This window comes from Ranitomeya imitator, chromosome 10, assembly GCF_032444005.1.
Source record: "Ranitomeya imitator isolate aRanImi1 chromosome 10, aRanImi1.pri, whole genome shotgun sequence".
Classification (NCBI taxonomy): Eukaryota; Metazoa; Chordata; class Amphibia; order Anura; family Dendrobatidae; genus Ranitomeya; species Ranitomeya imitator.
The window spans coordinates 90,694,663-90,712,224 of record NC_091291.1 but is presented as its reverse complement, the minus strand read 5'-3'; the positions used below and the strand labels follow the sequence as shown (position 1 = coordinate 90,712,224).

Sequence of the window (17,562 nt, the reverse complement as noted above, 5' to 3'; positions counted from 1 at the left end):
GAGCGCCGTTTTGGAATGCAGACTTTGATAGAATGGTCTGCGGGTATTATGTTGCGTTTGCAGAGCCCCTGATGTACCTAACCAGTAGAAACCCTCCACAAGTGACCCCATTTTGGAAACTAGACCCCCCAAGGAACTTATCTAGATGTGTGGTGAGAACTTTGAATGCCCAAGTGCTTCACAGAAGTTTAGAATGCAGAGTCGTGAAAATAAAAAATATTTTTTTTTTTCACAAAAAAGATTTTGTAGCCCCCAAGTTTTTATTTTCACAAGGGTAACAAGAGAAATTGGACCCCAGAAGTTGTTGTCCAATTTATCCCGAGTACGCTGATGCCCCATATGTGGGGGTAACCCACTGTTTGGGCGCACGGCAGAGCTCAGAAGGGAGGGAGCACCATTTGACTTTGAGCGCAAAATTGGCTGTCGTGTTTGGAGACCCCCTGATGTACCTAAACAGTGGAAACCCCCCAATTCTAGCTCCAACCCTAACCCCAACACACCCCCTAACCCTAATCCCAACCTCATCCATAATCCTAATCCCTAACCCTAACCATAATCACAACCCTTACCCCAAAACAACCCTAATGTCAACCCTAACCATAACCCTAAATCCAACACACCCCTAATCCTAATCTCAACCCTAACCTCAAACCTAACCCTAATCCCAATACACCCCTAATCACAACCCTAACCTTAACCCTAATCCCAAGCGTAACCCTAATACCAACCCTAATCCAAACCCTAACCCTAATCCCAGCTCTAACCCTAACTTTAGCCCCAACCCTAACCCTAGCCCTAGGGCTACTTTCACACTTGCGTCGTTTGGCATTCCGTCGCAATCCGTCGTTTTGGACAAGAAACGGATCCTGCAAATGTGCCCGCAGGATGCGTTTTTTGCCCATAGACTTGTATTGCCGACGGATCGTGACGGATGGCCACACGTCGCGTCCGTCGTGCACTGGATCAGTTGTGTTTTGGCGGAGCGTCGGCACAAAAAAAGTTCAATGAAACTTTTTTTTGTACGTCGCATCCGCCATTTCTGACCGCGCATGCGTGGCCGTAACTCCGCCCCCTCCTCCCCAGGACATAGATTGGGCAGCGGATGTGTTGAAAAACTACAGCTGCTGCCCACGTTGTGCACAATTTTCACAACGTGCGTCGGTATGTCGGGCCGACGCATTGCGACCGCCCCCTACCGACGTAAGTGTGAAAGAAGCCTAACCCTAAGTTTAGCCCCAACCCTAACCCTAAATTTAGCCCTAACCCTACCCCTACCCCTAACCCTAACCCTAATTTTAGCCCCAACTGCTGTTCTCCTGCCGGCCGGCAGATGGAGACAGATGGCGGGCGCACTGGGCATGCGTCCGCCATGTTCTGCTGCCGGCGGCCAGGAGGAGCAGCAAGAGGATCCAGGGACCTAGGTGAGTATGCTAGGGTCCCCGAATCCCCCTATTTCTCTGTCCTCTGATGTGCGATCACATCAGAGGACAGAGAATTAGACTTTACTTTTTTTTTTCTTTTTTTTTTGCGGTTGCCGGTAAACAGTTAATTACCGGCGATCGCAAAACAGGGGTCGGTAATACCGACCCCAATCATGCTCTTTGGGGTCTCGGCTACCCCCGGCAGCCGAGACCCCAAAGATTCTCCCGGTGCCGGCCGGCGGGCGCACTGCGCATGCGCCCGCCATTTTGAAGATGGCAAATTTTGAATAAAGTTGGTCTGCACTCTTTGTGATTGTAAACGGTGGTGCTGGTATAGTGGACAAGAGTCCCAAATACTAGTGATATAGAATTATACCGCACTCACAAGTGGAATAACATGCAAAAATTGAACAATTTATTGTGTACAACAATAACATAGCATCACTGTACAAAGTCCAAACTCAAAGCGTAACAAAAAATGACGTTTCGGACCCTCCGGGCCCTTAATCATACACCGCTGTGGAAAGAAAAAGAAAACATGCCATATATATATATACAAGATCATACAAATAAATAAAAATGTCCACATCACGTGTATACTATCTAGTACACAATAGGTAGAGGAGCCCCAAATTAGTAGCCCCGAAGTCCAAAACCTAGAGTAAAGGAATCACACCACTATCACAACGTGTCTGAATCTAACACCTAAAAGCACACTTATGTGAGGAGAGAGCACCATAAGATTTACCTTTGGTGGAATGATGTGTAGTATATGAGTATACCCAAAACGGGGTAGAGATCAATATATAAAGTCCGTATGCTGTAGGAAATAGCGTGAGGATTAGAGCAGGCTCAATTAATAGGACAACTAAAAAAGAAGGAAGTAATAAGTTACCTAGGTTGGTGGTAGAAGGCGTTAATGTAGGGGATATGCCATATAAGTCGCACCTAATGAATTAAGGATGCAATATATAAGGGATCAGCAATGCTATATAGATGAAGAGCCCATATGGGTGTATATTACTTGGTATTTACCTTGCGTGTCTGTCTGGTAAAGCTGCGCTCCCGCGCCCTGCTGTGGCTGTGTGCACTATTAGCAATGTGTGGGCCCTTTATATCCCCCCTCTGGATGAACGCTGCTACCCGGAAAGTCCCGCCCCCGGAAATGACATAGACGATCTAAGTGCGCAGGCGTCCCCGTTGTTAAGGACGCTAGTTGTATATGGAGCAGGCCGGCTTGTGGGGCGCGTGCGCAGTGAGCCCTGATAATAAAACCGCTGACCGGAGATGCTGTGTCGTCCATCGGCAAGTGGGGCGCATTGGTCTACATGGTCTAGATGGCGTCCCCAGTATTCTGGGTTGGACACTGTAGCTTTCCGTGCATGCGCCCCACTTGCCGATGGACGATCCCTTATATATTGCATCCTTAATTCATTAGGTGCGACTTATATGGCATATCCCCTACATTAACGCCTTCTACCACCAACCTAGGTAACTTATTACTTCCTTCTTTTTTAGTTGTCCTATTAATTGAGCCTGCTCTAATCCTCACGCTATTTCCTACAGCATACGGACTTTATATATTGATCTCTACCCCGTTTTGGGTATACTCATATACTACACATCATTCCACCAAAGGTAAATCTTATGGTGCCCTCTCCTCACATAAGTGTGCTTTTAGGTGTTAGATTCAGACACGTTGTGATAGTGGTGTGATTCCTTTACTCTAGGTTTTGGACTTCGGGGCTACTAATTTGGGGCTCCTCTACCTATTGTGTACTAGATAGTATACACGTGATGTGGACATTTTTATTTATTTGTATGATCTTGTGTATATATATGGCATTTTTTCTTTCCACAGCGGTGTATGATTAAGGGCCCGGAGGGTCCGAAACGTCATTTTTTTTGTTACGCTTTGAGTTTGGACTTTGTACAGTGATGCTATGTTATTGTTGTGCACAATAAATTGTTCAATTTTTGCATGTTATTCCACTTGTGAGTGCGGTATAATTCTATATCACTAGTATTTTGAAGATGGCGGCGCCCACCGGGAGACACGAGGAGCATCGGGGGAGCTAGGTGAGTATTGGGGGGGCCACCTGGGACCCCTTTTCTCTGTCCTCCGATGTGCGATCACATCGGAGGACAGAGAAATTAAAAAGAGATCGCTTTTTTTTTTGCGATCGCCGGTAAACTGTTAATTACCGGCGATCGCAAATGCGGGGTGGGTTAAAAAAACCCCGAATCATGTTCTCTGGGGTCTCGGCTACCCTCGGCAGCCGAGACCCCGGAGAAAATCGGCCTCTGGGGGGCGCTATGGACTTTTTCCACAGCGCCGTTAATTAACGGCGCTGTGGTTTGAGTACCCTTAGCGGCCGCCGTTAAAAGGCGTATCGGCGGTCGCTAAGGGGTTAAGTCATTAATGTGAAGGTGTCTAATCCCACTAGAACAAGTGAATTTGATCTGAATAGAGAAGGTAGTAGCTTTACGCCTCCAACTAATGCTGTGGTCCTAGAGGCATTCATTAAGGCTAATGTAAATCCTACTTTGCGCTGTATAATTAGACTCAATTAAATGTTTAGCACTATATCCGAATCACTTTATATGAAGACTTTTGTATTGATGTTATTGCACTTGTACATAATTATCTTGGAATATGCATTTTAACACGTTTTTGATGAAATGTAAGTTCACAATACTCAAGTATGTATATTAACCCCTTGGTGACGGAGCCAAATTTTTGAAATCTGACCAGTGTCAATTTATGTGGTAATAACTATGAAACGCTTCAACAAATCACAGTAATTTTCAGATTGTTTTTTCGTGACACATTATACTTTATGATAATGGTAAATTTAGGTTGATATGTTTTGTGTTTTTATTTATAAAAAAAAAATATCAGAGATTTGAGCGTTACAAAATTAGCAATTTTCTAAATTTGAATTATTATCCCTTTAATCCAGATAGTCATACCACAGCAAACCATTAATAAATTACATTTCCCACATGTCGGCTTTACATCAGCACCATTTGTAAAATGTTTTATTTTGTTAGCATTTTAGGAGGCTTAAAAATGTAGCAGTAAGTTTATTTTTTTTAAGGAAATTTACAAAATTTATTTTTTACGAACTTATCAATGTTTGAATTGAGTTTAGGGGTCCCATATATTGGGGAAACCCCCAAAAGTAATAAAATTTTAGAAACGGCACCCCCTGACACATTGAACACTGCTGTCAGGTAGTTTATTAATCCTTCAGGTGCTTTTCAGGAATTAATGCGAAGTGGCATGACAGATCAAAATGTGTATTTTTACCACCTAAATGCCTCTAACTTCTGAACAGATTACAACAGCTGGCAGACTCTAAGGCCGCTATTTAGTCACGAATTGCCATGGCAAACATCAGGACCACACAATCATGTTCTGAGGGCAACAATTGGGATAAATAGGAAGCCCCCACACTCTGTTAGCCATTTATATTGATGTAGTCACTATTGACAGCAGCATCTAAGGGGTTAAACAGATTTGGAGGGTGCAACCACTGATCGTGGCTGATGCAGCAAGTTGTCAGCTATAGTGGACAGCCGACAGCTACTGGATTGTCACCTGTATGGGCACGCTATTCTCTTATCTCAGGTCAGTTAAAAGACGTATTGGCTGTCATTAAGGGGCTAACCTACCCATGTGTGTTAATCACTGCTTGAAAAAGGCTCATTTGAGTTGAAACGTTGCCACAGCATGTGGGTTTGAAATGAAACAACTTTTTTTTTTTTTTTTTTTCCCTGTCTGGATTGAGGCAAGTCTTGGATATTTTGTCTAGGAGGCGTGTACCCGCCTGTCGATAAAGTGCTGTTCCAATTTTCTGTATTTATTAAATACATGTACAGTAAGCTGCACACTGTACTAATCATGTGTCACTGTTATTTATATATCTACCTATTCTATGTGTATTTACTGTATGTAATCCATCTCTATCATGTCGGCTCCTGCTGTGATTTTACACTACCACGGCGGCTGAATTACCGGCTTTTATTTTATGAATATACAGTTAGATCAGTGACCTCTATGTATCTCTGTATTACATGTGTATATACCTATTCTAACCTGTCACGTTATGACTTCACTGAACGCGGCACACAAATTACCGGCTGTAACTGGGTCTAACAAGCTGGGGTACCTCTTTCAGTACCACCCTGTGTTTCAGGAGGTCCACGCTGCTTTTGCTGGATTCTGAATGAAGGATGCTGGCTGGAATTCCTTGGTTACGTGAGAGCATATAAAAGCTGACTGCTACCCCACATATTTTCAGTCTAAAAGAACACACTTTATTTTCAGCACACAGAATATAATCACACAGATACACAGGACAGGCCAATAGGAAAACAGCTGGCCAGACATGCATTACAATAGCTGCAGGGGGCCGGATCCTGCCGCTATTTACTGTGGGAATTACAAAGGTGGGGGGAGGTCAGAAAGAATATCTTGTCCAGGGGCACAGCCTGTGGACTGATGCATTTCACATGGAAACTATTATACATACATATACTGCATAACATTCTTGGTGCTGGGGGGTTCTGTAACACGGCTCCCCTTTTCAGCGACGCGATCGGCATACACAGTCTGATGCTTAACGGATCGGTTTGGGGATGACCGGCCAACTGTCACAGGTCTGGCAGTATTGACGAACATCATAGGTTACCCCCGGCCAAAAGAAGTTTTGTGTCAGACGATGCCTGGTGTGACTGACGCCGAAGTGCCCAGCCAAGGGTATGTCATGATTTGCAGTAACTCCTGCCTATACTTCTTGGGAACTACCAGCTGTCGTTTTATAGTGGGGCTCGTCCCTGTGTGGTGCTGCTCTGTGATCCGGTAGAGGAGTCCCTGCGTCCATATAAACTGTTCCCCTTCCAGTACCCCTCTCCCCTCCTGTGCTTTCCCACGATATCCCTCCAATGAAGGATCCTCAAGTAACTCCCTCTTAAATTCATCTAGGGTGGCCCAAGAAATGTCTGGCTATGGGAATACGTGTAGGGCTGGGATGTCTTACCTGGGCCTCCTCTGAGTGATTCCACCTCCGCAGCTCGAGCTTGTCTCCGGGTGGTCACAGGATATGTCTCAGCCAGAGGGGCAACCGAGAAGGCAGACAACATGGGCCCCAAGTCATTTCCCAGCAAAACGTCTGCAGGCAAATCCTCCATCAAGCCGACCTCAATAAGGCCATCCCCAACTTCCCAGTTCAGGTGAATCCTGGCAGTGGGCAGTCGATGTATGGCTCCCCCTGCTACATGGACTGCCACTGTCCGGTCCGTCTTCTCTTGGTCCCGGACGAGATGAGGCTTCACAAGGGTCAAAGTTGCTCCGGAATCTTAGTCCCTGCATGCGTTTCCCATTAACCCACACGACCTGTCGATGCTGTTGTCGATTATCTGCCCGGGCTGCCTGCACGGGGTCTACTTCATGCAGCACTTCCTCCATGTCTTCCACCCCTTGGTTAGTTGTAGCCCCCAATGCTGGGTCAGCTTCACCTTGGTAGCAGTGTACAGCGGCCCGATGGAAGGTAGCTGTTTCCGCCTTTGGCCACTGGGTATGCTGAGTCCGGTTGGGACACTGTCTTTGCAGGTGGCCCAGCTGACGGCAGGTGTGGCATCGCGCCCCAGGGGAACTGTGGTAGGCCGGGTTTCTAGCTGGTCCCCCTACAATCTTCGGTGGTTTAGGGCCTTCCAGGTCCATGGGTGGACCCCTAGTGACCATCTTTGATCCTGACAACTGAGGCCTCCTGGCGTCATGATGTTCATCGGCCAGACGAGCGGCTTCCTCAAGAGTCATTGGCCGCCTGTCCCGAAGCCATTCCTGTGTCTCGGGGTTTAGTCCATTAAAGAATCGTTCTAACAAGAAGAGCTGGAGAATGTCCTCCTTAATGGTTGCTTGGCTCCCTTGTACCCACTGTAGCAGTGACCGCCGTAATTTACAGGCCCATTCAGCGTGGGTATCGGTTACTCGTTTTATAAGTCCGCGGAACTTTTGGCGGTATGCCTCTGGTGTCAGAGCATACCGGGCCAAGATCACTTCTTTGATCCGCTCATAGTCCATACAGTCCTCATCAGGTACCATGCGATAGGCGTCCGCTGCCCAGCCTGTCAGCTTGCCGGCCAGAATCTGAACCCGTTCCTCCGGCTTCACTTGATGAAGGGCACACTGCCGCTCAAAGTCCTGCAGAAAGCCATCAATGTCTTCCTCTGCCTCCCCCAACTGTCGGAAGGCATTATACTGGATCTTTTTGTGGCTTACTGTTGAAGGTACCTGGGCGGAAGCCAGAGCTCCCCCTGCTCGCTGACTCTCCTCTCTCCGCTCTGCCATCTCCATCTTGGCCAGTTCCACTTTGGTCCGTTCTGCCATCTCCATCTTGGCCAGCTCTATCCTGGTCCGCTCGGCCATCTTTTCCTTCAGATCAGTACGCACATCAGCCATCACTGTTGTGAATTCTGCTCTTGGGCTCCCTCTTGTGGTTTCTAGTGGTATGGCTGCTCCTTGGAGTTAGCTGTCATCAGCTGCCTCCACTTATCGTCCGCTATTTAAGTCTGGCTCTTTCTTCAGCCTGTGCCACTTGTCAATGTTTCCTGGCTGGATTCACATCTCTGCTTGGATTCTCCTGGTTTCCTGACCAGTTCTGCAAAGATAAGTTCTGGCTTTGCTCTTTTCAGTCCACATGTTGTGGACTTATTGTTCTGTGCATTCTATATCTGTCCAGCTTGTCAGTATGGATTATTTCTGTTAGCTGGAAGCTCTGGGAAGCAGATTTACCCTCCACACCTTTAGTCAGGTGTGGAGATTTTGTAAACTCTGTGTGGATTGTTTTGTAGTTTTTATACTGACCGCACAGTATCCTTTCCTATCCTATCTATCAAGCTAGACTGGCCACCTATGCTAAAATCTGATTTCATTTCTGCGTATGTTATCTTCCCCTCCTCTCACCGTCAAGATTTGTGGGGGGCTATCTTTCCTTTGGGGATTTTCTCTGAGGCAAGATAGGTTTCCTGTTTCCATCTTTAGGGGAAGTTAGATCTTAGGCTGTGCCGAGGGGTCTAGGGAGCGTCAGGTACCCCCCACGGCTATTTTTTAGTTGCGCTGCTAGGTTCAGGGTTTGCGGTAAGTACAGATACCACCTCCTTCAGAGCTTGTCTCATGTTGTTCCTAAACCACCAGATCATAACACATCACCTCTCGTATGATCTCTACTGCAGGGTTTGGGCCATAGAACGCCAGTCTGTTCTTTACCTCCCTCTGGAATTCAGTCTCCTCCACGTTCACATTGGGGGGCGCTGCACTGTCGTGTTCCATGATGGCTGCTATCAAATCCGCTTTTGTTTTATTGCTGGCGATTAACCCTCGGGCTTCCACCAGATCTTTTAATGTAGTCCTCTTTAACTTCTGGTAGTTGTCTTCCATTCATTCCTTTCCTCCTGTAGAAGGGGTATCAGATCCCGCTGTCTGCCACCAGTGTAACGGGGTCTAACAAGCTGGGGTACCTCTTTCAGTACCACCCCGTGTTTCAGGAGGTCCACGCTGCTTTTGCTGGATTCTGAATGAAGGATGCTGGCTGGAATTCCTTGGTTACGTGAGAGCATATAAAAGCTGACTGCTACCCCACGTATTTCCAGTCTAAAAGAACACACTTTTTATTTTCAGCACACAGAATATATAACACAGATACACAGGACGGGCCAATAGGAAAACGGCTGGCCAGACATACATTACAATAGCTGCAGGGGGCCGGAGCCTGCCGCTATTTACTGTGGGAATTACAAAGGTGGGGGGAGGTCAGAAAGAATATCTTGTCCAGGGGCGCAGCCTGTGGACTGATGCATTTCACATGGAAACTATTATCCATACATATACTGCATAACATTCTTGGTGCTGGGGGGTTCTGTAATACCGGCTTTTATTCTATCTTTTATCAACTTTTTCCGATTTTTAAGAAAAATGCTTGTTACCGATCACATCCGAATGTACCATATTCATGCCGAATTTGTTTGGCGATCGTTTTATATGGTAATCTCTAAGGGTTTTTTCTTTTTTTTTTTTTTTTTTTTTTTTTTTTTTTTTTGTGTGCTAAATGTTCAGTGGTCATATAACCATAAATTACTGTAAGCATCTACCACTCTATTTTGTAAGGATGATGGAGGAAGAAGACTGTATTCTTCAAGTCCGTGAAGAAGACTCTGCACAATATAAAAGGGCTTTCATCAGCTCGCAGATCGTGGATTGGCTGGTAGATCGTGGTGAAGTTGCATCTAGAGCGGACGGTGAAACACTATGCAGAACAATGCTACAGTATGGGATCATCCACCACGGTATTAGTTGTTGTGTTTTTTTTGTTGTTTGTTTTTTTTTTACCCCCCAATGATGTAGGTGAAATTGCATAATGCATCTATCTGTCCACTGGGCAGATGAGCTCAAGAAGCCGGTCACATCTGCAACTAGCTTTCTCCAGCTGAACCTTGGGCCGTGTGGTTCTATTACATGGGAACTATTGCTGTTCTCCACATCTTGCTAGGGCTTTGAAGTGGGCAAGACAGCTGGTGCTACATGCCAAATTCAGCCAGGGCATTCCAAAATTTGTGATGTAAACACTATATTGCAATGTAATATAGCGTTGGTGTTGACTGAGAAACTCTCATAAGACAACTTTCACCCTTTTTGTTGGCTTTACTGTTTTTTTTTTTTTTTTTTTTTTATAAAAGACCCACTTAAAGCTTAAGAAAATCCATAGTTGCCATATAACTGCATCAGAAGCACTGCCATGCTTTCCTAGACCACCTGAAAGGCAAATGTTGGTGCTTTTCTCCACTATTCCCAAACTGGCTTCTAATTTTGATTAAGGGGACACTGTCACCTGAATTTGGAGGGAACAATCTTCAGCCATGGAGGCGGGGTTTTTGATTCACCCTTTCCTTACCCGCTGGCTGCATGCTGGCTGCAATATTGGATTGAAGTTCATTCTCTGTCCTCCATAGTACACGCCTGCGCAAGGCAAGATTACCTTGTGCAGGCATGTACTACGGAGGACAGAGAATGAACTTCAATCCAATATTGCAGCCAGCGGGTAAGGAAAGGGTGAATCAAAAACCCAAAAACCCCACCTCCATGGCTGAAGATTGTTCCCTCCAAATTCAGGTGACAGTGTCCCTTTAACATGTCACTTTAATAAAGCAGTGTGGTAAATCTTTGGGCGCTCATTGATCGCTGGTCATTGCCGCTCGAGTTCCCTAGGAGCAGATATAAGTGATTGCTGGGTAGAACTTCTAACCACAGGAGGAGTGACATGAAGATAAGTGTAATGATGGTGACCTCTAATCTCTCCTCAGTATCTGGGCAATATCAATTCTACGACTCGGATATGCTGTACCGTTTTGCTATAAATGTCCGACGCAGAAGAAAACTAATTGAAGTCCTTGACGAGCATACTTCATCCAACGAGCTGCGACCAGATTCTCCAGACAGTCCATTCTGCCTGCTTAAACTAAGAGCTGAGCTTCTTAGTACTGGCTTTGTATATGGTAAGAGACTTCAGAAAATGGTCTTCATAAAGGAGCAGTCCATGCAAAATGGACTCTTGGTTGGGTATGCGGAAGCAAAGGATGGCACAGGGGGTTCAATGTGGTTCTTACTAATGTTGTCCTCAGACCCTGCACTAGTAACTGTTTAAACTGGTCCCAGAAGCATCAGCATTATAGTTGCCTCTTGGCTATCGTATTTCCCAAACTAAAATTTGGAGGAAAATGGCTGCTCACAAGCAGAGCACAGCTGCAGGAATACTCACTGGGACCGTTCATCGCAGAGGGCGGTGAGTATCGATTCCTATTCAGTAGTGCGCAGGGTCAGCCTGAGCCTTCCAGCTGCTGCCGGTGGTCACGCGTGATATTCTGAATATTCATTTCTTAAGTATCAGCACACGTGACCTCCGGAAGCAGGTGGCTGACAGTGCGCGCTACTGAAGAGGAATGGATACTCACCGCTTTCTGCAATGGTCCCGGTGAGTATTCCGGCAGCTGTACTCTGCATGTGAGCAGCGCATGATGTCCTTGCCATGCACTGCTTAAAGCATTAATCAGCTGATGGCACCGGAGCAGGATGCTGCAATGGAGAGAAGGAAGGTGAGTTAAAAAAATACAATTCTGTACTAATATCCGCTATCCTGGTACCAGAATAAGGATGGGGTCATGCATACCGGGATGATGGGGATGAGGGGCCATGTGTATCAGAACGGGGATGAGGGGAGCATATGTACCAGGATAGGGGATATGAAGTACAGGATTGAGTTTGTTTTTTTTTTTCTAATTTCCTCCTCTAAATCCTAGGTGCGTCTTATGGTCTTGTGTCTTATAGTCCGAAAAACACGGTAATTGACTGACTAAATGACTTGTCTTGTTTTTGTATTGAAGAGAGTAATCCAGAGCCTCCACCTCCAGCAGTCATAAAAACAAACACTTCTGTAGGCGCTTCTTCTTACCACCATCCATTAATCCACAAGCCAATAAAGCAAGTCACTCTAGGTACTGTGGCTGCTGCTCACACTTCTATCACTTGCATCTGGCAAATATTTTCTGATGTCACTGGCATAATTTACTGTGGCCATCTTTCCCAGGTTTCATTGTTGGTTTGTTTTGCATTCTAGTGCCCAAAAAGCCTGTAACAGTGGAGGAACTGCAGAAGCCAGGGAAAATGTACATCCAAAAGACGCTTGTTGTGAGTATGCTGCTCTCCTCTTTATACTGTTCTATGGGTCATGCATGCTGCTCCGAACTACTGGCAGTGTAAGGAAAAAGCTTTCTATTCCCCACACCTAACTTGTTGGCAATGACAGATCTTACTTGCATGCTCTACTTCAGTCATAGCTGGTGCTGCCTTCAAAGTATTTGCTCCGAGCCTTGTGCATAGAGCTCAGCTGTTGGGGTCTCAGATTTTTCGTCAGAATTTAACTAAGGCTATGTTTTCAGTGTTTGCCCCCCCTCTTCAATTTTTCATTATGAAACTCTGCATATAACTGCAGTTCTGATGCAGTAATCTGTGACAAAAGCACTGAAGGGAGTGACATGCTGGGGCTCATGAAGATGCGCTGCAGCTTCAACACAAGGGAATGCACCATGTGAATACACCAGAAGTCTTATATTTTGCTAAAGCTGCATGTGCACAAGCTGTAGCAAACCTCTGGAAACAACTTTGGATGTCATTGGAATAAAATATTATCCTCAAATTACTGTAAAGCCTTTATGCAGACTTGGGGTGCAGTCAGACTGGCATCCAGCTCACGTGAGGATCTCATTGTAAGGCCGGGGTCACACTAGACCATAATACGGACGAGTGCAATGCGATAAAAAAAAAAAAAAATCGCATAGCGCTCGTCCCAATGTTAATCTATGGGGCAGCTCCTATTATCCGATATTTTTTTTTTTTTCGGCTGTATTCAGGATCCGAGTGAAATCTCAGCATGTTGCGTATCTCGGCTGAGAATCGCCAATGCAAGTCTATGGGGGCGAGAAAATTACGGATTACATACAGACCATGCGTGTGACTTGCGAGAAATACGTAGCGGTGTTCTATAGAAAAGTCGGCAATTCAGCGCGGTGTACAGTAAAATCACACTGACAGAATAGGTAGAATAAATGTGTACACATAGAGATATATCTATATAATCTCGGTCGTCCATGACGGCACCACGGAAAGAGGGGATCCGCCCTTCAGGAACAGGAAACCTACAGATACATAAGGGCAGCACCTCTCCCACGCATCAGTTGGTTTCCTGTTCCTGGAGGACCGGATGCCCTACAGATCATCCGTGCTTATCTGAGGAACCCAGGCTGGCTGTCAGACGCAGGTAGCGAGGGGGTCTCCTACCTCGGTCAGTTTGAGTCCCTGGAAGCGCCACGGTGGGTCCAGGTAGGGCTCCACGACAGTGAGTGGAGCATGCCAGTGAGGTAAGTATTCCCCCCCCCCCCTCCTCCTCCCGGGAGTGCACCCAGTGTCCTCAGGGCTCACCCTGCGTGCCATCAGCCATTCTGTGTGCGGCGCTTGGCGTGGTCGGGTGGCGCCGCCGTAACGGACCTCCCTGTGCGCTCCTTTTCAGCGACAGGGGGCAGGACCAGAGGTCGGATGCCGGCCGGCTTCTGCTGCAGGGGCCGCTATGCTGTGACCGCTTGCAGTAATGGCAGCAGTGGCAGGGGAGCAGCAGGGATATTGGCAGTAACCTGCATGGGGGGAGGGGCAGAACCTTGGCCACGCCCCTGCCATTTTTTTTGGGGGGGGGATCCGGGGGAAGGCCTATTTAAGGCCACAGTAATGGCTGCAGGGCTGCTTGTGAGCTCATTTTGCACCATGGACGAGCCAGAAGCTCCTGTCGGTCTGCTGGAGGAGCAGGACAGGGCCTCGGAGAGGCTCCAGCAGAAGACCTGCGGACGCAGTGATCAGCCCAGTCGCAGGGCTTCATCCAGACTGTAGGATCCGGTTCGCTCCCCCAGTAATCCGGTACCTACCGCTGCTTCCTGGGTTAGAGACCTTCGTGAACGTACCCTGATGCAGTCCTTTCCTATGTTTTTCCTTAGGGGGAAAAAAGCGCTGGTAAAGTTAAGAATAAGTAGTGTGCACTGTGGTTGCCCTTTGCCAGATGCCTACCCTAAGACTGTCAGTTGTGTCCGACAGACTGTAGGGAAAAAAGGATTGGGATACATTTTTTTTTTTTTTTTTTTTTGTGGTGGTAATACTTAAATTACATAGGATCTTTCCGCTCCCATAGGTGGCGGAAGAATCTCCTGACTTTACTTCAGACCTTAGGGAATCCTTTTATTTCTCTCCTGATGATCTCTCTAAGGTCCTTGTCCCAGGGGGGAGCCTTCCAAGAGAAGGGAACCTAGCGTTTCAGACTAGTCTACTGTCCCTAGGAAGGAATATGGTTCGGAAGCCTCCATCTCCTCTGCATCCTCTTCAGAGGAGGATGCTAATCAATTTTGCTTCCCGCTAGACCAAATGGACAGACTAAGTCAGTTAGATCCACCATGGGGGTAGCTGATGAAAAACCAGAACTGTCAGTGCAAGACCTAATGTTCGGTGGTCTAGACCCCAAAAAAACGGAAGTAATTTCCCCTCAATGATAAAGTTCAGAACCTTATCAAAAGGGAGTGGAAAAAAGGGCTACCTACCACCAGCCTTTAAACGGAGATATCCCTTTGATGATCCCTTAGTGAGCACATGGGAAGGCACCAAAATTGGACGTGCAGCGCCCCAGAGACCTGGTAGTTGCAGTATGACGCTCTGCCACTAAGGGGAGTGATGGTACGTCTGATGGCACTAAAGGAGTTCTCCTGACCAGGTATCACCAGAACACATTACACGTCACACTCCGGCCACTAGGGAGAGCAAAAGGCTTTATTTATTGGGCCACTCCTCACACTGGTAAAACTAGGGGTTGGGGAGGAAGTTAGTTAGAAGCTGACTGGGTTGGATTCAGGCAACATCCCATGGCAGGGGGTGTTGCAGGGAGAAGACACAGGGGGGTCCCTGTCAGGCGTGGGAACCAGGCAGGTGCCTAGCGAACAGAGCAGAACGTAACGGAACCGCGCCTGCACACCCCGCGGCGGTATCCAAGAGAGACACGAAGGGAAGGATATTGTGGAACAGTGTAAACGAGATCAAGCACAAAGGAGTACCAGTAGGAGTCGTACCGTGAGACCGAGGCAACATCCTACTGAGGCGCGTGGCCGGAACACCGCGGGAGTAACTGACTCTAGGCCTTACTTCGAACTCCGCAGGAACGTTAATTATAGGTTGGTTGTCTCACCTAAACACCTACGAAGACATAGGGGGCAACTGTGGGAGAGGGGCGTCTCTAGGGTCCCGGAAGAACTCCAGGCCTTCCCGTCATACGGGTGCGTCCTATCCGTAACATACCTGGGGGACACTGAACTAGTAACATCTGGAACTAAAGAGAGAGCTGTAGAGAACGAACGAACGAGAACAGCAGTTGTGAGGACTATTCCGAATGCTCAGCAGGGTAGGACTACAACACACAGGCGCTAGTGGTAGGCAAAGATTTCCATCTGCGAAGGAAACTCTGGATGTGCCCATCGGACCAGCCGGTCTCAGATAGCCCTGTTAAACGTGCTCTGGATTGAGGATCCTGAAGTCTTCAGTAAAGAGACTGCAACCCTGTGTCCTCGTTATTGACTGCACCTCACATCATTACCATCTACCTTACTGGGAAGCCCTGGGGACATACTTCACCTGTGGGAAGGTATACCATCTAGCTGCCATCCCATCACCCCAGCGGACCCCACAGCAGCGTCGGTCACCCTGACCGAACACCACAGGTGGCGTCACGAACCCTTGACAGACTGCACCATCTTTATTGGACGCCCCTTAGCAGAGTCGCGGACTGGGTCTAGCCACCGTGACAGCCTCCGAACCGAACCAGAGAGGCCCGGTACCGAGAACTCGTGGCCCTGTGTCTGGGGGCGCTCCAGACGCAGCGGTGGCTAAGTCTCCTAAAAAATCCTCAATTCCCTTCGATGACTTGGCTTCTTTAAAAGATCCTCTTGATAAGAAGGCAGATTCATTTCTTAAAGGGACTTGGGAGATGTCGACTGGTGCTCTTAGACCTGCAGTAGCTGCGACATGCGCAGCCAGATCAATGATGGTCTGGCTGGACCAGCTAGAGTCTAAGCTGGAAGATGGGGCCTCTAGGGAATCCATATTAAAATCCCTGCTGACAATCCAGAATGCCACTGCTTTTCTCGCTAATGCGTCCGCAGATTCTGCAAGGATGGCAGCTAGGGCTGCAGGGTTATCAAATGTGGCACGCAGAGCCCTATGGCTAAAGTGTTGGCCCGGTGACATTCAGGCCAGGTCACGTCTCTGCGCTATTCCATGTGAAGGAGAATACCTGTTCGGTCCGGTTCTGGACGAACTGCTGGAGAAGGCCGGAGATGAGAAAAAAAAAATTTCCCAGTCTAACGACCACTTCTTATAGGCGTCCTTTCACAGGGAAAAGGTTCTTTCGCAGAAGGCCGCCAGGGACCAAGGCAGATGGGACGATAAAAAGAAAAACTGTACTGGATTCATGTTTGGAGGTGGGGGACATCAAGAACCATCCCGTGAGGTCAAAAAGCCACCCCAATGACTAGTCGCCCCGGTGGGAGGTAAACGATCTGCCTTCTACCAGGCCTGGTCAAAAATTTCCAGTGGCAATTGGATTTTGGGAATAGCTACAGGTCTACGGCTAGAGTTCTCTTCCATCCCTTATTTCTTCAGTTACCCTGCTCAGGTCCTCTCTGGCAGAAAAGACGGCCCTGGAAATGGAAATTCACGACCTGCTCAGTAAGAGGGTCCTATCAGAGGTTCCGGAAGGAGAACGAGGTAAAGGATTCGGATTCTACTCTCCTCTATTCCTAATACGCAAACCAGACAGCTCCTTCAGAACTTTATCAACCTTAGGGCTCTAAACAAATTTCTGGCCATTCAACCATTTAAAATGGAGACTATTAATACCGCAATAAAATTACTGTTTAAAAATTGCTTCATGGTGGTGTTTGATTTAAAGGACTCCCATTACCATATCTCCCATTTATGCAGGGCACCAACGATTCCTGAGGGTAGCGGTCCGGTTAGATGGGGTGGTCAGGCATTTCCAGTATAGGGCAGTCCCCTTTGGCATATCAGTCGCAAACCCCCCCCCCCATCCGGGTATTAAAGTTATGGCTGAGGTCATGGCCCACTTGAATGAATCTGATATTTTGGTAATCCCCCTATCTCGACGATCTCCTTATCGTGGGTAAAACAGCGGATCACTGTTTAGAACAATTACAAAAAGTAATGTCTGCCCTGGAGCGACTAGGATGGTTACTAAATATCAAAAAATCCTGGTTACAGCCCATGAAAGTACAGCGTTTTCTGGGCCTCTCCTTAGATTCCCAGGTTCAGGAATGCAGTTTGCCTCACGAAAAAATAGATCGCCTGCACCTTGAGGTGCTAAACGCATCCAAAAACCCCCACCGTGTTCCTCAGGAAAGTGATGTCTTTGTTAGGCTCTCCCTCATCCTGCATTCCAGCGGTCCGATGGGCTCAGTATCATACAAGGGTACTTCAGGGCGAGGT

At 47.3% G+C, this 17,562-nt stretch overlaps 1 protein-coding gene across 1 annotated transcript in view; it reads left to right on the top strand.

The window, feature by feature from the left end:
• The window catches only part of LOC138652216 (DEP domain-containing mTOR-interacting protein-like), a 43,667-nt gene that overhangs the window by 16,821 nt on the left and 9,284 nt on the right, over nt 1-17,562 (top strand). Inside the window, exons 2-5 of the mRNA XM_069742985.1 lie at nt 9,592-9,770; nt 10,785-10,976; nt 11,862-11,972; nt 12,095-12,165. Of these exons, the coding sequence (XP_069599086.1) occupies nt 9,592-9,770; nt 10,785-10,976; nt 11,862-11,972; nt 12,095-12,165 (553 nt within the window). The remainder of the gene's footprint in view (nt 1-9,591; nt 9,771-10,784; nt 10,977-11,861; nt 11,973-12,094; nt 12,166-17,562) is intronic.